Raw genomic sequence first — 21,477 nt, 5'->3', positions numbered from 1 at the left:
AACCTCTCTGAACTTCAGTCTTATTAACATTAAAATAGGTCGTTATACGTCCCTCTTTTGCTGTAGTGAGAACCCATTGAGACACTGAAGAAAAGTGTTCAGCCAGGCCCGGGACCTGTGATGAGACTCGGCATATTTAAGGAATTAAGTGTGGCCCGTGGACCACCTGCATTGGAACCCCCTGGGGAACTCATTAAAATGCGGTTTCCTGGGCTTCCTGTCCAGAAAGTCCGGTTCTGCAGGTCTGGGACGGAGGTCATGAGTGTGCATTTGAAACCAGTCGCTGCCTCCCAAATCTGGCAAGAGTTGGTTTGGAAGCTCTGTACCTGTCAAACCTCGACGGTCCAGCTCCTGAAGAGCCTGAGAAGTTTCCAGGTGGGCTGGGAGGAGCAGATAACAGGTGCAGGGGTGAGGAAGGTCACGTCTCTGGGTGTCCCTCCTCCTCCCAACCCGGTATGCTACGGCAGGGCTGTGTCCCACTGCGCCTCTCCTCTCCACCCCCAGAAGAGGCCCGGCGCCCTCCAGGCCAGGTTGCCAGGGGGAGGGGCGAAAGGAAAAGGTCTCCGGGAGAGGAAACAAAATGGAAAGTGAAACCGGACCACCCAGAGTTTCACTTTCGTCGCCTCCGAGCACCGTCCAGGTGGCCCAGTGATCCCCAGACTAGCAGATCCAGCAGCTGTGAGCCCAGGACTTGGCCCCTGGCGCACTGCGTTCCCAATGGCCAGCAGCCCCTGGAGGAAGAAGCAGCAGAAAGTCCCTGATGACAGCAGGCGACCTACAGCAGGAGCCAGAGGTCCCCTGCGCCTCCGAGACTGGCTGGTGGCACAGATCGAGAGTGGGCGCTACCCGGGGCTGCACTGGGAGGACACGGGCAAGACCCTCTTCCGCATCCCCTGGAAGCACGTAGCCAAGCAGGGCTACCAGGCACAGCAAGATGCGGCGCTCTTCAGGGTAAGGGACAGGGAACTGGGGTCACCCAGCCCCGGGGGCAGCCTGGTCCCAGCACCTGGACCAGCTAACAGCTAGGTGACCATGGGCTACTTGCTGGCCTCTAGGATTGAGGGGCGTGTTCTCCACATATGGGAGACCCTCAGAGACCCTCTTCCAATAGCATCAGCCAAGGCTGTCCTGACCTGCCCCACCCCCACCTCTCAGAGGGCCTTTCTTCCCACCCACCGGGCAGTGAGGCAGCACAAGGCAAGTTCCCTCAACCTCCCACGCCCCAAACCACCAACTTGGGGACCTCCTGCAGGAATGGCCTCCCCTTCCCCAGTTATCCTTAACTTTTTCTAAACTGGCTCCTAACTGGCTCCTTTGCATGAACGTTTAAATTCTGAGTGGGTCTGCACCCGGTGGACCCCCCCTCCTTCTTGAAACATTCTCACTCAGGTTTCCAGTTTCTGGAATCTCTGCTGCCCACCCCGTAACCCCCTCCCAGGCCTCTGCTTCTCAGCCTCCATCCTGTCCCCTCCACTGTTGAGGCTCCCAGCACTCACACCCGGACCTCACGTCCCACTCTCCTGCCTCCATGGCCTCAGCGTGGAGGCTCCAGGCCTTCCTTCCAAGCCTCAGGCCTGCTGGTCTAGCTGCCTCCCTGTGCTATCTCTTGGATGGCCCCCAGCCCCTCAAACACATGTGCCCCCTAGAACACTTCAAATACCACACTCATCAGCTCACTCCCCTAAACAACTGCCACCTGTGTACATGAACCGGAGCCAGGCGCCTGGACCCTGGCCACCCACCCTCTTCTTCCAACCTCAGTCTGCTCCACCGCCAAGGCCTGCTGGCACTTCCTGCAGAACACCTCTCCAGTCTGTCCACTGGAACTTCCATCTCTCCCAGGGCAGCTGCAGTGACCCTGCTTCCCCCTATCCCTTAGCAATCCACACAGTCCTGCAGGGGGATCTTTCTAAATGCAAATCTGGTCTCCATCCTCCCCTACTCAGAATCCTTCCACAGCTCCCTACTGCCCTTGTGAAAAAGTCCCAGCTCCTCACCATGGCCTGGAAGCCACGTATGAACTGCCCTTCCCCCGCCTCATCTCTCTCTCCACTCCCTCCCCTCCCCCACTTCAGTTCTTTCTGTTTCTCAATGCTTCATGTCCTTGTCACCATTAGACCTTTGCACATGCTGTCCCCTCTGCCTGCACCACCTCTCCTCTTCACCTTTGCCTGGCCAACTGCCCCAGTGTAAACATCTCTTCCAGAGAGCCTTCCCTGATGCATTCATTTATTTAGTGCGTTTATTAAGCCCTGATTCAATACTTCTGCCAAGTTCAAGGCACAGGCTCATTGGAACAACTTTCTCTATGAATTTTAAGTGCCTGGTATGAGTCTGTCTCCTCCAGCAGACCAGGAGCGTGGCCTTCAAGGACATTCGTGATCTGGCTTCAACCAATCTCTTCTCCCTTAATTCCTCTTCCCTTCCCCGCCCGCCACACACAGTCCATCCTCATTCACAGATTCCGTATTTGCAAATTCTCCTACTTGCTCCAATTTATTTGTAATCCTAAAATCAATACTTGCATCACTTCCGTGTCCATTCATAGCTATGCACAGAATGGCAAAAATGTAAGTCGACCTTCAGGAACATTCGAAGGTGAGGTCAAACAAAGCAATTCCCTCCCTTCTTGTTTTGGCTCCCGTACTGTAAACAAGTGGCATTTTCCGAGTCTCTTTAGCGCCACATTTTAAAATATTTCTGTGCTCTTTGTTGGTGATTTCGCTATTTGAATGACCCTCAAGCATAATGCTGAAGTGCTGTCTAGCATTCCTGAGTGCAGGAAGGCTGTGATGTGCTGAATGGGGAAAATGATGGCAGACAAGCTTCATTCGGGCATGCTCCACACTGCTGTTGGCCATGAATTCAATGTTAATGAATCAGCAGTATGCATTAAATAAAGTGTCCTCAGACAGAAACACACATGAAGCAAGATTATGTATTGATCGGTTGATGAAAGTAGCGTGACCAGAGATTGGCAGGAACCAGGCCCTGTATTTCCCCTAGGAGCAATGGTTCCGGGTTCTCTAGTTCAGTGTTTGTGGAGACTGGAGAATATAACTACCCTGAATAATGACAGTCTACTGTGCACGTACCCCCAGACACACACACCCAGCAGCAGCAGCACCTGGCTGCTCACCGTCCTCTGCATGCTCATGCCCTTCCTCACCTCCAGGCCTTTGCTCAAGCTGTTCCCTCTGCCAGGAATGCCACCCCACCCCTCAACTTCCTACTCACCCTTTCAAGGCCCAGGGCAGTGCATTCAACAAATATTTTTTGAACATCCTCTGTGTGCCAGGCACCATTTTAGTTGTTCGGGCACCCGGCAGTGAACAAAACGAAGATTCCTCTTACCGTGATGATAGCACCCCCTGCCCTGTGCCCTCGTGCCTTTGAGTACTCTTAATGCGATGAATAAGTGCTGCAATAAATAAGCGCTGGCTGTGTGCCAGGCGCTGTGCCAAGCTCTATACACACGCCGGCTCATCTTGCACCCACCATGACCACGTGAGGTTAGGTGGCTATCTACACCCACAGACAATGTTTACAGGCAACGACATCAATCCTCAAAAGGTCTCACCCCTGGCCCTGACACAGGAACTGTGGCTTTTCTGTTTCATGGTCTGTGTTTACCACTAGACCTGGAGTCTCTGAGGACAATGATTGGTGCAACTTATCAGTTAAATCTCCCTTGGCCCTGAACGTGATAAATGTAGCAGTACATCTCCCATGGCCTCCCCTTGGACCTCACTGCTCCAGCCACACTGGCCATGCCTGAATTTATCAATCGCTTTCCCGCCACAGGCCCTTTGCACTCACCATTCCTCTAAACCTTCCATTTGTCAGACTCTGTTTTTTTCATTCATGCTTCAGCCCAAATGTCACTTCCTCAAAGAGGCCTTTTCTGATCACCCTCTCTAAAGTAGCCTCTCATTTTTCTGATTTATTTACTTATTTATTCCCTCCCCCACAATAAATAGTCATTCAAATGTATTTAACAAATATCTGTGGTTTGTATGTTGATGCTTTGTGTGTGTTCTTACCTTATACACATCACGTGTTGCACATCTCATTCTGTGTCTTCTTTTTCATTCATGACCATGCTTTAAAGATCTGTTCTTGTAGAACTAATCTCTTGCTCCTAGATGCTTCTAGATGCTATATAGACTCCATAGTGGGTATCCATGACATGCACACTCCCATTCACTTTCCCAGGGCTGGATACAAATTTACTTCCAACTCCCAAGGCCACAAATAATGCTACTGTGGATTTCCTTGACCAGGTCTCCCCTTATGAGCCCCTCTGAGGATACCTTTGGAATTGGGAATTGGGATTTTTGCTCACAGGGTGTGTTTATACCACTTCATGCAACTAGGCATGCCAGATTACCAGCCAGGAGCACCGCACCCATTCCACACCCACCGGCACCTCCCCCCACATTCCCCCACACCACACCCCCGCCAACTCCTGGTATTGGCCAACTTGCTAAAGTTAGCTTATTGGTGACAGCTCACATTTTTATTTGCATTTCTTTGGTACAAATGAGTTTAAGCACCTCCTCATATGCTCATGACTTCTGGTTTTCTCTTTCATAAGCCACCAATTCCTATCCTTTGATAAGAATTTTCTCTTTAGAGAATGCTGTTTCTTGTCAATTTGCACAAGCTCCTTGCTTGTTCTACATTTCAGCCCCTTGCTGATTTCGGACAGTGTGATTTTTTGCCTTGTGGGTCACGCCTTTAGATTTGGTGTAAGAAGTGTTCTCTGCCCCTAGAAGGTGTTCTCCTACATTATCGCCTGTTAATTTTATAGTTTTACCTCTTACCTTTGGTTTTTTAAATCATCTGGAGTCTCCTTTGTGTTTGGCAATAGGTAGGGATTTAGTTTTATGGTTCTCCAGATAGCAAACTACTGCCATTATTTTCTCTCCCATCATCGTATTTATTTTTTCTCTTATTTATCACAATCCATAGTTTGGAATATAGTTATTTCTCTTTAATTGATAGCAGCTGTCTTCTCCCACTAGACTTGGGCTTCTTATGAGCAGGAACCGTGTCTGTCTTGTGTACCATTTAATCCCCAGCCCTGGCTCAGACCTATAATACAGCAGGAGCTCAAACAATGTTTGTTGGAGGGAGAGGGGGAAGGAGGGAAAATGAGAGAGAGAGAGTAGGGGGCAAGGCAGACCCTCATCCCTCCTGCAAGGCCCCAGCCCCTACCAGGCTATTCCTTCCCAAGCACCCCTGCCCCTCCCCAGGCCTGGGCCGTGCACAAGGGCAAGCACCTGGAGGGCAGCGACAGGGAGGACCCCTCCACCTGGAAGACGCGGCTCCGCTGTGCCCTCAACAAGAGCGCTGACTTCCGTGAGGTGCGTGAGCGCAGCCGGCTGGACATCTGCAACCCCTACAAGGTCTACAGGATTGTGTCTGGTGATGCCCGTGGTCCAGGTACCCTCCTGCCCCTGGAGGTAGTGGCCAAGGGTGGCTCTCTGGGTAATAAGGATCTCACTTTGCTCATCTGTAAAATGGGGAATCGGGGACTCAAGCTTTGACTCATGGGCTAGTAAATTTAGAAGGACCCTTAGACCACCCAGTTTATCTCCCCATTTGAAAACTGAGGCCCAGAGATAGGTGGGCGCTACCTGAGGCCCTGAAGTGAGCTGGGGTACTCTTGCCTAGAGTCAGTTGAGGGGGTTCCTTTTGGGGCCCATGTCTCTCGTTCCATGCAGTTGCCAAGGCCTCTGATCCCCCTGAAGAGGGGGGCATTCCCTCCAGCCAGCAGGAGTCCCCTGGGGAAGTGACTGAGCCCGCCTGTGGGACAGACCAGGTTGGTGTATCCCTCCAGCCCCTGCAGCCTTGCCAGCTCAGTCACCTCACCCAAGCCGCCCATTTGCCCTGCTCTGTTGGCCCTGACCCCCGGCACTGCTCTCCTCCTGGCAGCCCCGCCTCTTCCCATCTCTGCTCCAGCTCTGGCTCCACAGACAGCCCCCTCCCGTCCACCAGCTTCAGATCCCTCACTCTATTTCCTCCACGCTCCCCCTCCCCCTCCATCCTTGGGGCCATCACTCTGCCCCATGCGCCCCATCAGGTCCAGCTCTGTCACAGCTGCCTCCCTCACTGTTCCCATCAGCCCCATCAGCTCCGTCTCCACCACTCTGTGTCACGCCCCCATCTCCACCCCATCACCTTTCCCCATCATCGATGGCTCATTGCTATCCCCATGCCCCCATCAGCATCCGGCCCATGGCTCTGTCCCCCCATGTCTATCGTCTCCAGCTCTTCACCTCCACGTTTGCCCCCCAGCACCCTCTCCCTGTCACAGCGACCCACTCTGACGCTGCTACCCACACACAGCACCCCCATCCACTCTCTTTACCTCCATGGGGGGCAGGGGGCTTCAGCTCTGAAACTCTGAAGCTTAAAAGCTCCTATCAACCCCAGCTGGCCTTCAGCCTGACCAGCCCTCTCTCTGCCCTGGTGGGGACAGTCTGGAAACTCCTGTGACCCACAGGTCTCTTCTCCACGCTAATGGCCCCTTTCCCCAATGCTCAGGAAGGCTCCAGATTAGCCACAGAGGAGGAGGACAAGGAGCAGCCCCCCAGGCTGGCCCAGGAGGGCTTGTTGCCACCAGCCACCCTCCTCCCAGGCCCTTTGGCTGACCACGGTAAGGACTGGGCCTCCTCACCCACTCCTGCCTCCTCCCCAGCCTCCTCCTTGACCTGGGGGACCGGGGTGAGGTGGTGCCTGACTGCATCCTCTCCTTCCCCAGCGTACCAGGCATGGGACACCAAACACCCTTGGAGTGTAGCGCTCTCCGAGGACTCCAGCAACCCTGGTAAGGAGTCTAAGGCCCTCCCCTCTGACCAGTGTGCAGAACTGGGCAGGACCCAGGGCTGGGGCCAGCTAGCCTCTGTTCCCCACCCAAAGCAGCCAGCCCAGACTGCCAGTACAACTGCCACAACAGCTAATGTTTGCTGCAGGCTTAGTGTGTCAGGCATCCTTCCCCGGCCCCACCCCCACAGCCCTATGATGTTGTTCATATGTACATATGTAGAAAACGAGACGCGGAGATTAAGAACCTTGCCCAAGGTGGCACAGCTAGTAACCCTGGGAAGGTGGCTATAACAGGTCACAGTCCCTAAGTGGCAGTGAGAGAGTAGAATCCAAGGACCTAGCAGCTGAGCCCACATCGCTCACCATAGAGCTGCTGGCCCATCCTCCAGTGGGATGCTGCTGCTGTCACTGTCGTTGCTGTTATTATTATTTCTACCAGCATTAAAATCTTTGCTGGGAGAAAGCTTCTAGAATCCCAGAGGATTTGCTGGGATGGACTCCGGGTCATGCCCTCATTGCACACATGGCCCCAGAGCTAATGCTTTTAACCACGGAGCTCAACTAAGTTTGTTTATACTCCAAGCTATTGTATATTACTACCACCACGACTAGAATTAGTATTACTACTGATTGGGAAGGAGCGCCAAAAATTCCCAAGGTGGGGGCCTGAAGCACTGCCCGCCGGGTCCCCTGCCCAGTTGTGAAGGGAGGAAGGGCAGGGCAGAGCGGCGCCGCCGCGCCGGGTTCTCGCGCCTGCTCTCCGCTCCCCGGCCCACAGGCTGCTGGCTGCACGTGCGGGTCTTCTACGGCGCGGCGCTGGTGCGGGAAGCCACCGCGCGCTCCGCTGAGGGCTGCCGTCTGAGCCCGAAGGTGGCTGCCGCCACCACCGCTGTGGAGCGCCTGCTGGGGCCACCCCCAAGCGTCGCGCAAGTCCGCTTTCCCGAGCCGCCGCCAGGCGCCCACGTGCTGCAGCGCCTGATGCGCCACCTAGAGCGCGGCGTGCTGCTGTGGGTGGCGCCCGAGGGCGTGTTCGCCAAGCGCCTGTGCCAGGGCCGCGTGTACTGGCGTGGCCCGCTCGCCCCGCACCGCGCGCAGCCCAACAAGCTGGAGCGTGAGCAAACCTGCCAGCTGCTCGACACGCGCCGCTTCCTGGAGGGTAAGAGCGCCACAGCAGGGCCGCTGGCAGAGCGAGGCAGGGTGGCGGGGGCACAGGGGGCGTGGGCATGAGGTGGGCAAAGGAATGTGGACAGAGGACAGATGTGGGCGCAGGGGGACGGGCTTAAAGGTGGTAAGCATGGGATAGACACGGAAACAAAGGATATGACACGGGGGGAAAGATTAGGGGCACCAGGAGGGCTGGGCACAGACATGGATATAGGTGCGTAGGGGGTGTAGGCACCAGAGGCAGGCTTGGGGCATTGGGTGTGGGGCGCAAGCATAGGACTTGGATGAGTGTGTTCGCGTAGGGGCTCTGGGCATAGGGTGGGCATCAGGGGCTCTGGGCACAAGATAGGCATAGGTGAGCGGCAGTGGCACAGGGTGGGCATAAAGCGTGAGAGTGGGGATGGGTGCACCAGGCAAAGGACGTGAGCACTGGAAGTAGGCATAGACGTGGGACGTGGGACAGGCATAGGGGCGTGGAAATGGGTAAAGGGCACAGGAACACAGCGGGGCTATAGGCTTACAGGGCTCGGCCATGGGATGTGAGCACACGGTGGGATGGGATGCCTGGGTGGGATGCCTACCTCCTGGCCCAGCCCCCATAGTCTCGGTGCCCGTAGAACTGCGCGCCCACCTGCAGGATGGTCACCCGGAGCCAGAGTACCAGATCCGTCTGTGCTTTGGCGAGGAGTACCCAGGCCCTCCAGACCAGCCCGAAGAGCGGCTCGTCATGGCCCATGTAAGTCCCTACCCCCACTCCAGCAGAGAGCCAGAGAGGGGCCCTCACCACCTCCTTCCTGTCTCAGCTGCGCCCTCAACTGACTGTATGACCCTACCTGAAAGATGGGGGTGGGGACACTGTCACTAAGGCTGTGACTTCCCACCTAGAATTCTGGGGGCCGGAAACTGGGAGAGTCAGCTCATTGCCCCACCTACCCCTCAGGTGGAGCCGGTCTTCGCCCGCCAGCTCCTCCTGCACTCGAAGCGCCGGGGCTCCGGCCCCCAGCCGGGTCCTTAGCCTGGAGTCGCTACAGCATCACCACCTTCTGATGCAGCTGAGCTAAGCGGTTGCTTCCTCCTCTTAAGGCAGCCCCCCACAGGGTGCGGACCCTTACCCCTAACCCAGCCCTGCACACACTGAGCCAGTGGAGTTGGGGCCTCTCTCACCTGTTGCCCAGGTTGGTGGGACAGCAGAAGCCAATCGTGCCTCTACCTCTCTGCAACGGGGATGGAGTTCTGGACCGGCCGGTAGGCGGCACCGCCGGGCCACTGGGCCTGGGGCCTTGAGGCCCCGGAAATGCAGCAACTGGGGCAGAAACAAGACTTCATCCTTTGTGGAGAACGCAACATACCAGTAGCGGCTTACTTAGAGCATGCCTAAACCTGCAATTGAGCTCATTGTGGCGTTTGCTGAGTGTATGACAGTTAGATCCTCAGGGTTGTTTAGACTGGGGCCACCCAGTAACAAAATTGCCTGGCCTCAGAGCGGCTCTGAGTTTCCGAACCCTTTCTCTGCCCTGCCACTAATCTCTCTTCTTTATTTGGGGGACTAGGCAGGGTCCCCAAACTGAGGACTTGATCTGAACCCTGGGCTTTGGATGCTAACCATTGAACCGCCAGCACCTGTAGGACACTGTCTTTGGAGAAACGGAGGCAGGCCCCAAAACTCAGCCCTAAGGCAGAGGCTAAAGTGGGAGTCCAGCCCCTCTCCAAGCCCCCTGATCTTTGCAAACTGTAAGTTGCAGTGAATCCTTGAGAATCCAGGTTTGGAGCATAAGCATAAAGCTGTTCCCCCTGGCTTTGAGTAAAGTTATCAGACCTTTTTTCCTTTTCTGATTTCTGACTTTATTTATAGGAATCCTCTTCTGGATGCCAATATAATAAATCCCTTTTAGTGATAGATGAATAAACCATTTTATGGGGGGAAACTATATTATTCAACAAAGGATAGAAGTCAGTCAGTTGCTGGGGGTCTTTTTTAGTCATTTAACAGACATTTATTGAGCAACTACTCTGTTCCAGTGTCCAGCAAGGGACACTGGAGCTAGAGCAAAACAGCATGGTCCCTACACTCTTGGGGTTCACATTCTGTTTTCCAGTGAGGATCCAGTGACTGTCCCCTCCCCCTGCCCCTCACGGAAGAGGTACTTTTAAGGAAGTATAGAATCCTGGGTTCAAATCTCAGCTTTGTCACTAGCTAGCTGTGGGACCTCAGGCAAGTTACTTAACTTCTCTGAGCCTTGGAGATCTCATCTATTCAAAAGAAGCTTTGAAGGTCTTTGGAGCAGGGTTGGTCAGAGGAGTAGTGGGCAAGGGGGTGGCGGGGAGTTGCAAGCTGGCCTGGCACAGAGTAGGTGACACTGACTTGGGACTGTGAGAGCAGGGAGGATGCTTCCCTGTCCTTCAGAAGGTCTGACTGTCTGTTCTGGCCTTTGCTGTACCTCCCAGCCCCAGGCTGCAGCTGGGGTAGCCTCAGTTCAGAGTGATAATCCACAGCTACGTTCAAACCCCAGCTCTGTGCTAGGCTCCAAGAGCACTGGATTCTGTGTAAGGGAACCTGTTGCCTCCTCGTGATGGCCTGGACAGCTGAAGAATTGCCAGCTCCATTTTAGAGATGGAGAAACTGAGACTCAGCCAAGGTCCTGAGATGCCCCTTGGGAGGGGGGATGTCTCTGCCTGAAGGGCTGCCCTCCCCACACTAGTCACTAGGGGGCGCCAGGGGCTTGGCAGAACTGGGTCTCACTGGCCTTCATCCTGGTTCTCAGCGCCCCTCCCTGCAGACACCCCAGTGCTGGGAAAGCAGGGAGCAGTGTGGCCCCAAGGGCCCTTCCCTGCTGGGAAGAGAAAGCATTCCTCAGGCCTGGGAGGAGGAGAGGGGCAAGGGGGACTAGAGGCCTCCGGGGTTTTTCTTGCTCTATGAGGACTAGGCTTAGGTTCTGCCTCTGCTCTGCTCTCTGCCCCTCCTCCTGTACCTGTCTCCTTTCTCCCTCTGTGGATTTCTCGTTTGTCTCTGTGTCTCAGTGAGTCTAATTTTTTCCATACACTAGTTGTGTGTGTCTGTCTCTGCATGTGTCTGTCCATTTTGCTTGTCTCTGTCTTATCTTTGTTTCTCTATTTACGTCTCTGCCCCCCACCCTGCCACTGTCTGTTTCTTTATGTTTTCTGCCTCTATATCTTCTGGTTTCTGGCTGTGTCCTGCTCAGTTTCACATCCTGTCCCTCCCCAGCCGCCATCCCCCAGCAAACGTGGGCTGAGGGTCTCTGTCCCTTCCCTCCCACCTCCTCACCCCTGGCAGGTGCTCAGCTTCCCAGTCCTGGCCTCTCCTGCCCGCCTCTCCCAGGCCTTGGGGGAGTGGGCTGAGGGAGGAAGGGAGGGCAGCCTGGCGGGCCCACCCCTTTTTGCCTTTCCAGGCTGGGAGGCTGGGCCAGTGGGCCTTTTAAGCAGCCTGGGCTGGCTGTTCCGGACACCAGCCCTGGACGCCGTGCCTGGCCCCTCTGTTCCCGGCAGCCCGGCCAGCATGCAGCAGCAGCAGCCCCCGCCTGGGCCCCGGGCCCCCGCCACCGAGCCGACCAAGCCTCCCTACAGCTACATAGCCCTCATTGCCATGGCCATCCAGAGCTCGCCCGGGCAGCGGGCCACCCTCAGTGGCATCTACCACTATATCATGGGCCGCTTCGCCTTCTACCGCCACAACCGGCCTGGCTGGCAGAACAGCATCCGCCACAACCTGTCACTCAACGAGTGCTTTGTCAAGGTGCCCCGTGATGACCGCAAGCCAGGCAAGGGCAGCTACTGGACACTGGACCCCGACTGCCATGACATGTTCGAGCACGGCAGCTTCCTGCGCCGCCGCCGCAGATTCACCCGGCGGACAGGTGCTGAGGGGACCAAGGGCCCTGCCAAGGCACGCCGCGGACCCCTCAGAGCCACCAGTCAGGACCCAAGGGTCCCCAACTCCACGACCGGCAAGCAGTGCCCATTCCTGCCAGAGCTGCCAGACCCCAAGGGCCCAAGCTTTGGGGGTCTGGTGGGGGCCTTACCAGCCAGCATGTGCCCGGAAACTACCGATGCCAGGCCTCGGCCGCCCACGGAGCCCAAAGAGACTTCCATGCCCAAGCCTGCAGGCCCAGGGGAGCTCCCCGAGGCCACCTCGTCTTCCCCATGCCCAGTGTTCGGCTTTCCTCCTGCCTTCTCTCAGGCCGACAGTTTTAACAAGGCCCCTGCACCTGCCTTGACCCCAGAGCCAGGCACCGCAAGCAGCTACCAGTGCCGGCTGCAGGCGCTGAATTTCTGCGTGGGGGCTGACCCAGGCCTTGAGCACCTCCTGGCCTCGACAGCCCCCTCCCCTGCACCACCTACCACTCCAGCCTCACTCCGAGCCCCACTGCCCCTGCCGGCTGACCCCAAGGAACCCTGGGTTGCAGGTGGCTTTCCTGTCCAGGGAGGCTCTGGCTACCAACTGGGGCTGACCCCCTGCTTATACCGGACACCAGGAATGTTCTTCTTTGAGTGAAGGCAGCCTCGCCTCGGGCAGTCCCTGCAGGGGCCCTGCCAACTGCACCCTCCAGGTTGAGCTTGGCTTTGGACCTGGAGAGCTCTCGAAGGATCCAGCCCTGGCAAGCCAAGGACAACCAGGACAGACAGCCAGGAGCGAAGCCAAGCGCCAGCAGAGCGTTCAGCCAGGCCCCGGGGTCTCTGCACACACCTGGGGGTGAGGGGAAGTGGGGTCCCCTTGGGAGTGACTCTGTGGCTCTCAGGGCCAATAAAGGCAATGCAATGATGAGCTCAGCTTGCTGGATGGTCGAGCCGAGAGCCGAGGCCGGGACGCCGGGTTCGGGGTGGGGCTGTGGCTGTGGGGCTATGGGGCTGAGGCAGGCGCCCAGAAGGAAGCATCTCACATGTGGCTTTCTCCTGCTGGGGACTTTCTCAGGGAGTTTCCCAGGGAGGCAGAGGAGGGGAAGGCAGGGAATGGGGGCAGGGGGAGGAGGGACCCGCACAGGGTGAGGCTGGGCTGGCCTAAGGGGTGACTCTCCTGCCCCACACTCTGAGGCTCAGCATCCCCCATTACAATAGTCACAAGAACCGTGACCATGGGTGGCATTTATTCTGTCCTGGCTTGTACGTATCATCTCACCTGTGTGATGTGGAAAGTTAGCCCTGTTTCCAGCAGTGGAAACTGAGGCTCGGGGGTTGGGGGCACAGTAGCCCCAGCCCCAGCTGACACATGGGTGCAGAGGGGAAATCAAACCGAGTCTGTGTGGCTCTACTCTCCAGCCCCGGACCTGAAGTTTGAGCAAGGACACAGGGGTGGAGACCACGGTCGGAGCAGAGCTGGCGGTGCCCCAGAGTGAGGGCTTTGTAATCCTGAAAGCCATGTCTTAAAAAGGCAGCCCTTATGCTGTGCAGGCTGGGAACCCCAGGCCCAAGAGGCAGTACCTATCTCTTCTTTGCATTTCTCACACTAATGGGGGACCCCCCTGAGCCCCAGCTCTCCAAGGCCTCCTGGTGACTCTTGCAGAAAGCATTTCTCTCCGGACAGGGACAGGGTCTGTGGCTGTCCTAGGCACAGATCAAAAGTGACTAATCCCTGACCTTTGACCTTCTCTAGCTACCCCCTTTGTGGAAACAGGAAAAATGGGGGTATTCATCCTCCTCAGAGGAACAGACATAGAACCTGAAGCCTCACTGTCCCCACAGCCCACAGAGCTGGAGGAGCAGCGGCAACTGGCTTCCTCCCCAGAGCCTCAGTCCTCCCGTCTGGACCACGGGTGTACGCAGAGAGGCCAGGATGCTGGGGCACCTACATTCTGCTCTTTGACATGGGGCCTGGAGGGTCTTGTGTCCCATGAGGTGACATCCAGGGGGCTGGAGACCCCTCTTGGGCGGGCAGGCAGCCCAGTCCCTGCGGAGGACCTCCTTCGGGCAGGCAGCCACGCTGGCTTCAGCCCCTGCTGCTCGCTCCTCCCTGCGCAGGTCCCCTGGGGCCTGGGAGGAAGCGAGCTGGCTGCACAGCCCCCACTGTCTGGTTCCCACAGACTCGGAGCTGGGGTGGAGGGGGGACCTGCAGGGCGAGAGGGGCTGGGCAAACGCCTGGCCAGCTGTGGGCCCTCCCCACCGAGTCTGCTGAGCCCCAGCCCGAATCCGTCAAGACGGTGGGGAGAAGGAGTGAGGGTCTGTCCTGCCCCGAGTGGGCAGCTCTGTGCATACGAGGGGGGCCCTCCATGAGCGAGGGGGTTGGACGAGGAGGGGACGAGGCTCTTGTGTAGGTTTGTGGCCTGGGACGTGCCTGTGTGGGTCAGTGTGTCTCAGGCTGTGTGTGTGAGTGTGCGTGTGCTCACGCACAGGCTGTGCAGAGACAGGGTCAGTTGCGCCAGGCAAGGAGGCCTCTGCTGGGCACCGTTCCCTGTTGTGCATTCCTGTGGTGCCCTGGTGACCCCGGGCGCTTCCCAGCCTGTGTTCTGAGCTAGTAGGAAGATGGGGGGCTGGCCAGGCTGGGGGACCCACCCACCGGGCCTTCTGCCTTCTGCTTCTTTCTGTCACCAGGAGATACCTCCAGCTCCCGCCTGAGCACTCCCACCTGGGCAGGGCGAGAGGGTGGGGGTGAATGCCTGATCTGGGTTGACCCAGAGAGACCACCTTGGCACAGATGGAGAGACCAAGGCCAGAGAAGGTAAGTGACATGCCCAAGGTCACACAGCAAGGAGCAGAGGTGTCTTTCCAACCCATCCATCGTATCCACTTCCACTGCTTTATCTGTACAGCTCTTGGGGGCAGGGTCGTCACTTGTGACTCTACCTAAAGACCCCTCCTCATTGGAGGCTTTTCTGTCTCCAGGAGGGGGTCCCTGTCACCGTTCTCCTCCTGAGCAGGTTGGAGCAAAAAGGGGCGCTGAGACGCCTTGCAGAGTTAGACTAAATCAAGTCCTAAAATGGTAGAATCAGTGGTATTTCAGAATATTCCAGAGTTTTTTCATCACAGCCGTTCAGATTCTTGGAATATCCGAGTTGGAAGGGCATCTCCTGCCCAGTTTCTAAATATGACACCGAGTCCTCAGCCTCACGTGGGGCTCCGGGAAAGGGGAGCCACGGCCCCCAGAGGCAGCCCCTTCCCACCAAAGCGTGGCAGCTCCCAAGGAGTGTCGGGAAGCTCTTCACCGGCTGGGCCCTCGGTCTGTGCTCTCCCAAGGGAGGGGAGCACTCCCTGCCCCCAAGCAGCCACCCCCACCCACAGGGCAGGCCTTCCTCGGAGGCCCCTCCACCCCCTCGTCTTATCTCCGGCCTGCTCTCCGCCCACCCGCTTCCTTCCCTGGTTTGCAGCATTCCACGGGCAGCGCTGGACGCTCCTTCCCACACCGGACAGAGCTCCGGCTGGGGGCGGGGAGACCCCCTCCCTTGGAGGGCTGGGCCCCCACGGCTGCCACGGTGCTGAGGAAGAAGGGGCGGCTGTGCTGCAGCCCGGCACGGCCGCCCGCTGGGAGTGCACAGAACCTGGGAATCCAGGCCTCACCCGAAACCTCCCCTCCCCGCACAGACCAGGCTGCGGGGGCTGTGGGCGCCTCTGGAGCCCGGCTGGACGGGTCCACATCCCAGCTCTGCCGCTTCCTAGCTGTGTGACCTTGGGCAAGTGGCTGCCCCTCTCTGTGTTTTCCTCCTCTGTGAGCTGTGGACACTCACAGCACCCACCTCCACGGGGCTATTGTGAGGATTACATGAGATAATATTTGCAAAGTGCTTCGAACAGGGTCTGACACATGGCAACCACAATGTAAGTGTTTGTTAAGCAAAATAAAGAGGCATTTGGGTTCTGGGACTGTCCCCTCTAACCTGACTTGCCTCCTAGATGAGTGTGTAGCTGTGGGGTAGGACAGCAGGATGCAGGGGAGGAAGGACCATTACACAGATGAGGCTTTGGACTCAGTTCCTAGCATCGCCACTTCCTTGCTGTGTGACCTTGAGCTAGTGGATTCACCTCTCTGAGTCTCAGTTTTCTCATCTGTAAAATGGTAATGATTCCAACCCCCAGGACCGCACACTGAATGTACAGTATGTGCACAATTCGGTCAGCAGGAATGAAACTGGAGTGTAAAAGAACCCCACCAGAGGGCCTCAAACCCTCCGCCCAGTCCCCTCTGCCACTCCCCTCGCACGAGCCAAAACCCACATCCCCACAGGCCCAGAGGTGCCTGATCCCCTGCTCCACCCTGCTGGTAACTGGGTGGGGACTCGGGGAGGCAGCTGGTGGGGCAGAAGGAAGCACCGCCATGGTTTACAACAGGCCAGAGGCCCATTTAGTCACGCAGTCAGCCAGAGCTGGTGCCTGGGGCCCCTGAGGCGGCCAAGGCCACCCCCTCTGGACCACAGGCCTCAGGGCCAGTCTTGAGGTCGCCTGAGCTCGCTTGGACACAGACAAGAGAGGCTGCTCCCCTAAGCCAGCCGACTCTCCAGTGAGTTTCTTTCCATCTCTGGGCCTTTGCACCGGCTGTCCCCCTGCCTGGAATGCTGTCCCCCTGCCTGGAACGCTGTCCCCTGCCTGGAACGCTGTCCCCCTGCCTGGAACGCTGTCCCCCTGCCTGGAACGCTGTCCCCCTCCGGCTCTCAACACGCAGCACCCAGTGGAACATCACTCCCTTTTCTAATCAGAGGCCCTACATTGTTGTCCCTCTCTGCCTCCTGTTTGGTCCTCCCCACCGCATGGCGCCTGCTGCCATGTGGAATTGCCTGTGCCATTCGCCTTTTATTGGGTCTCTGCCTTAGAAAGCAAGCGTCAGGGCTCATTCGTTTTTTTTTTCTTTCTTTTTTTTTATTTATTTACTTTTTTTTTTTTTTTTTTTGAGACAGAGTCTCGCTTTGTTGTCCAGGCTAGAGTGAGTGCCGTGGCGTCAGCCTAGCTCACAGCAACCTCAATCTCCTGGGCTCAAGCGATCCTACTGCCTCAGCCTCCCGAGTAGCTGGGACTACAGGCATGCGCCACCATGCCCGGCTAATTTTTTCTATATATATATATCAGTTGGCCAATTAATTTCTTTCTATTTATAGTAGAGACAGGGTCTCGCTCTTGCTCAGGCTGGTTTTGCACTCCTGACCTTGAGCAATCCGCCCGCCTCAGCCTCCCAGAGAGCTAGGATTACAGGCGTGAGCCACCGAGCCCGGCCCTACTTTTTTATTTTTAGGGCTCATTCATTTTATCTCCTTCTCTAACCTGAAGACTAGCACATAGTAGGCCCTCAATGAAGGTTTGCTAAGTGGATGGATGGAGTCATGGTCTCCCGTTCATCCATTCATCATGGATTGAGTCTCAAAGAACCCCCAGAGACTCCCTGTCTCACCCAGAGCAAAAGCCCAAGTCCTTTTGGGCAAAGGGCCTGTGAGACTTTGCTTCCCCTCCTGACTGTCCCCTCCCCTCACTCACTCCAGGCAGCCTCCGCACTTGCTCTTCCCTCGGCCTGGACTGGCCCTGTGCTAATAGCCACAGGGCTCACTCCCTCACGCCCGTCAGTCTCTGTCCAAACATCCTCAGAGAAGCCTTCCTTGGCCACCACATTCCCTGTCCCCTCCCCAACATTTTCAATTCATTATTGCCATTCGGTTTCTGTCCCTCCCACTGGGATGAAGCTTCATGAGTTCAGGGATTATTGTCTATTCGCTGCTTGTCCCCAGCACCTAGAACAGTGTCTGGAACATAGTATGGGCGTGAGAAATCATTGTGAAACAAATACGAGCTCAGCAGCCTGTACCAGGCTCTACCTACATAGCTCAGGTAACTTTCACATTGACCTTGGGAAGCAGATGCTATTATTACCTCATTTTACAGATGGAAACTGAGGCTCAGAGAGGGTAAATAAATAGATATGAACCCCGTTCTGTCTGACCTGGAACCCAATCTCTCTGTCCTCAGCCTGTCTCCCTAGAGCCATCTAAGGTCTGTGCCCTCTTGTCCCCACAGTTCTCACAGCCTCTCAAGCAGACATGGCCCAGCCTCCCCGGGTTCCCTGCCTCCAGTCTCTCCCCCACTCACTGACCTCCCTGTTGCAAGGATCCTTCTAAATCACAGATCAGACCCTGTCTCTCTTTTGCTCAAGACTCTTCCGTGGCTCCCTATTGTCCCGAGTCAGCTGCCATTCAAGGCTCCTGCTAATTTCTCCAGACCTACTTCCTGCTTCATCTTCTGCAAAAGCCCTCCTAGATGCTCCCAGACCAGCTTGTTCTCAGCTCTGAGTCTTTGGACAGCACTGCCCCTGCCTGGATCCCTGCTGGCTCTCTATCTGGAAAAGCCCTGTGCCTTGTTAGTCCACAGCGTGGCTGTCACTCCCACTAGGAGAAGAAAAGGAGGGTTAGCATCTCCTTCATGTCCTCATGGCTTTGTGAGTTTCCTTCCAGCTTCACCCTGATCTCCGCCCTCCTGCGGGGGTTGCAGAGGCTGGAGCTCCTGATGGCAGGGACCACACTAATTCACCTCCATGCTCTCCCTCCAGGCTGTCCCTTGGGGCCAGGCCCCAGCCCACTCCACAAGCGGTTGTGATGTCACAGGCTGTGTCGGAAGCCAGGCCACCTGCCTTGCACCCAACTCCACGATATGCTGCCTAGGAGCCCATGGACTTGTGTATAAAAGTCCTGTGCCTCAGTTTCCTTATCTGTGAAATGCTGACAATGAAAATACCCACTCATAGGGTGGGAATGAAATGAATTAACGCATGGGAATCGCATGCGTTGGTGCTCAATAAATATTACCCACTAGCATGAAGGAAGAAAGGAAGGAACAGGTGCCCAGGCAGCTGCACAGGTAGGAGCTCGGTCCAGGTGGGCACATCCTCGGGACCACCCTGGCTGCTTCACACCCTCAGGGCGGCCTGTCACTGGCTGAATGTTTTCCCACCACTGCCCTGTTGGGTCCAAGGTGGCCGGTGGAATTCAAGGCCACTGGACCCAGACAGGAAAAGGCAGCGTCACCAGCCCTGATGTAATCCGAACCAGATGCGGCCTCGGTGGCTTCCAGACCCCTGGGGGTGGTCACTGTGGGCCTGGCTGAGGCCCAGAGGCAGGAAATGGTCTTGGAGGAAAGCTCTCTGGGCTGGGACCAACTTGGAGGAGCGGTCCCACTGAGGGCGTTAACCCTTCTCAGCCCACACGCGGCCCAGGACCTGTGCAGGGGACGCTCATGGCGCCGGCGCAGTGGAGGCCAGAGCAGCTTGCAGGGGAAGACCGCAGTGTGGGCTTTGTGATGGACTCTGAGCAGGAGGGGCCACCCCCGGGGACTGTAGGGGGCAGGACAAGCTGTGCCAGGGGCAGGGAAGCTCACAGCCTGGCACCCTGAGAACTGCCTTAGCCCTGACCCTTGCTCAGTCCTGGCTCCAGCTTGGCAGTCCCAAACCAGCAGCAGACTCACTCCCCCCATCAGCGCAGCTCCTAGGGGGAAAGTCTTTTTTCCTGCAACTGCCAGAGTCGGGAGCTCTCCTGCAAGCAATGGGGCTGGGCCCACGCCTGCAGAGAGGTGGCCCAGCTTGGCCCAGAGTGTGCCTTGGGGCCCTCAGTGGGAACAAGAACTCTCTAAGTCCACAGTTCCCATCCATGTTGTCAAGTCTGCATCTCTGCCTCCGGGGACCAGGGAGACACCAAGGAGGGAACTGATGAATCAAAAAGAGCTTCCTAGGAGCTGCTCCTGGGGGGGATGGGGCTCAGGGCAGCGGTCAGCCCTGTTCCATGGCTCTAGGTAGGCTTCTTGCTCAGGACATGTTAATTTGCTGTGTGGCCTTGAGCAAGTCACTTTCCCTCTCTGAACCTATTTCTCCCCTTGTAAAATATGGTGCATGAGCACCCCATCCCATCTCTTGACTATTGCATGTCCTTAGGAGTGGCAGAGAAATGCTGAGGCTGTCATTTTCATACACAAAAGAGGAAACTGAGGCTGAGAGTCAGGAGTCCTGGGTTCTAGTCCCAGCTGTCACTGTCTCTGATGAGGGGCTTTCCCTGTTTTGGCCTCAGTTTCTCCAGCTGGAAACTGATGAAACCTGGTTTCATCCAGGCCCTGGATGTCTGCTGTGGCTGGACCTCATTTCCTCCCCTCCCCCCACAGTGGTGACTCATCCCTCATCATCACGCTGTGTGGCCGAGGCTCAGCCTGGGTGGGGGCCAGGGAGGCCGAGAACCACTCAGGAAACCACAGGCCTGGCCCAGCTGGCAGGTGGCGGGCGGGCGGGCGGGTGGGCAGGGATCCACTGCCCTGGGGGCCCTGCCCATCAACACACCTCCCACCAAGAACTCAAGCCAGGCTCCCCAGGCCCCCAAGCCCAGCCCTCGACTGCAAGGGTCGGGCTCAGGCCCTCGGGTCCCCACCCCACGTGTACCTGCAGCTGCAGGCCTCTGCACCACCTGCCGGAACAGGGCAGGGGCAGGGGTGAGGCCCCCGGCCGCCCCCTCCAGGCCAATGTCCACACAGACAGGAGAGGGAGGGGATGAGCTACCAGGGTTTCTCTGGGAGGGCAAGTCCAGGCTTTCTCAGGAGGCGGGCGGTGGAGCGGTTAAGCTCTCTGGGTTCAAATCCTGGCTCTGTCACTAACTAGCGTGGCCCTGAGCAAGTGGTTGAACCCCCGAGGCTTGGCTCCCCCGCTGAGAAACGGACCCGACACTCGCCTCTCAGGGACACTGTGACCAGTCGATGTTGTCGTGGGCCCGGGCTCAGCAGCCGGCAGGGGCTCAACGCGTGTTACCGCTGTCATTAGTCTTCCTGCTGGAACCTCTACACTCCCAGCAGGCCAGCCCCACTTCCGACTCGGTTGTCCTCACAGCCAGAAAGGCTCACCCTATCCGCGTTCAGCTCTCTTGTCCTCTGGGCCGCCCCCTCCAGCAGATGGACCCCTTGCCCCGCACTGCTGGCCTGGGGTGACGCAGGCTGTGGCCGGTGGGAAAGAGCAGGGAAGAGCCCTCTCTCCCCGAGGCCTGCTATGGGGGCGGTGGCGCCTCGCTGCGCTGCGGCCCCAGCAAACGCTGCTGCCCCACCTTGCCTCCACCGGGAGCCCTCTTCCTGCCTACACCGTGCTCCGGTGAGAGCAGCGTGGGCTCAGGGGCACAGCCTTGCTCTGGAAGACAGAAGAGTTGGCTTCCAGCCCCAACCCCCAACTTGTGAGCAGCATTCATGTTGCTTCCCCTCTCTCAGCCTCAGTTTCCCCCTCTGAAAACAGGAATCATAACATCTCCCTCATCTCCTTGCTGGGAGGAGTAAATGAGTTAACGTGTGGACATGCGCTTTAAATAAAGCCAGGCACACGTTAACCACTGAGTGCTGGCGCTGCTGTGCCTTCCTCTCACAGGTGGGGGTGCTGAGGCACAAAGCGGGGAAGCCGCTGGCCACGCGCTGGGCGGTCTGGCTCCTGACCCTCCTGACCGCACTGCGAGCTGATGGTGTCACAGAAGTGCCTGGCACACGGTGAACTGTGGCCGTCTGTGACCTCACGAGGCGAGTGGCGCACACAGAAGGCAGGAGGCCACA

The 21,477-nt window shown here is 57.2% G+C and overlaps 2 protein-coding genes across 5 annotated transcripts; both read left to right on the top strand.

Moving 5' to 3' along the window:
* Positions 1-318: 318 nt before the first annotated feature.
* On the top strand, positions 319-9,818 carry LOC105865969 (interferon regulatory factor 4-like). Of its 4 annotated transcripts, none has more exons than XM_076011016.1 (8): positions 319-951; positions 5,259-5,448; positions 5,730-5,827; positions 6,553-6,664; positions 6,770-6,835; positions 7,613-7,990; positions 8,636-8,734; positions 9,174-9,352. In XM_076011016.1, exons 1-8 carry the CDS (start codon positions 718-720, stop codon positions 9,245-9,247), a joined length of 1,251 nt encoding a protein of 416 aa, XP_075867131.1. In that variant the 5' UTR covers positions 319-717; the 3' UTR covers positions 9,248-9,352. The 4 variants fall into 4 exon arrangements, with proteins under 4 accessions (XP_075867131.1, XP_012610509.2, XP_012610510.1 ...); XM_012755055.3 differs by having other exon boundaries at positions 320-951; positions 8,939-9,269; XM_012755056.3 differs by having other exon boundaries at positions 322-951; positions 8,616-8,734; positions 8,939-9,269.
* Positions 9,819-9,934: 116 nt separating this feature from the next.
* On the top strand, positions 9,935-12,778 carry FOXS1 (forkhead box S1). Its single transcript, XM_012755051.3, has one exon. The coding sequence runs from the start codon at positions 11,063-11,065 to the stop codon at positions 12,506-12,508; it is 1,446 nt and encodes a 481-aa protein (XP_012610505.1). The 5' UTR covers positions 9,935-11,062; the 3' UTR covers positions 12,509-12,778.
* The last annotated feature ends 8,699 nt before the right edge of the window (positions 12,779-21,477 follow it).

The sequence above is a fragment of the Microcebus murinus genome, chromosome 16 (assembly GCF_040939455.1).
Source record: "Microcebus murinus isolate Inina chromosome 16, M.murinus_Inina_mat1.0, whole genome shotgun sequence".
Classification (NCBI taxonomy): domain Eukaryota; kingdom Metazoa; phylum Chordata; class Mammalia; order Primates; family Cheirogaleidae; genus Microcebus; species Microcebus murinus.
Note: the sequence above shows the minus strand (reverse complement) of the source record. Positions and strands in the feature narration are given on the sequence as shown.

Coding starts and splice junctions, on each gene's coding strand:
- LOC105865969 (XM_076011015.1), top strand. CDS start 718: ATGGCCAGCAGCCCCTGGAGGAAGAAGCAGCAGAAAGTCCCTGATGAC. Junction 5,828..6,552: donor CCGCCTGTGGGACAGACCAG/GTTGGTGTATCC, acceptor CCCAATGCTCAG/GAAGGCTCCAGATTAGCCAC. Junction 8,735..9,173: donor AGCGGCTCGTCATGGCCCAT/GTAAGTCCCTAC, acceptor CCTGTTGCCCAG/GTTGGTGGGACAGCAGAAGC.
- FOXS1 (XM_012755051.3), top strand. CDS start 11,063: ATGTGTCTGTCCATTTTGCTTGTCTCTGTCTTATCTTTGTTTCTCTAT.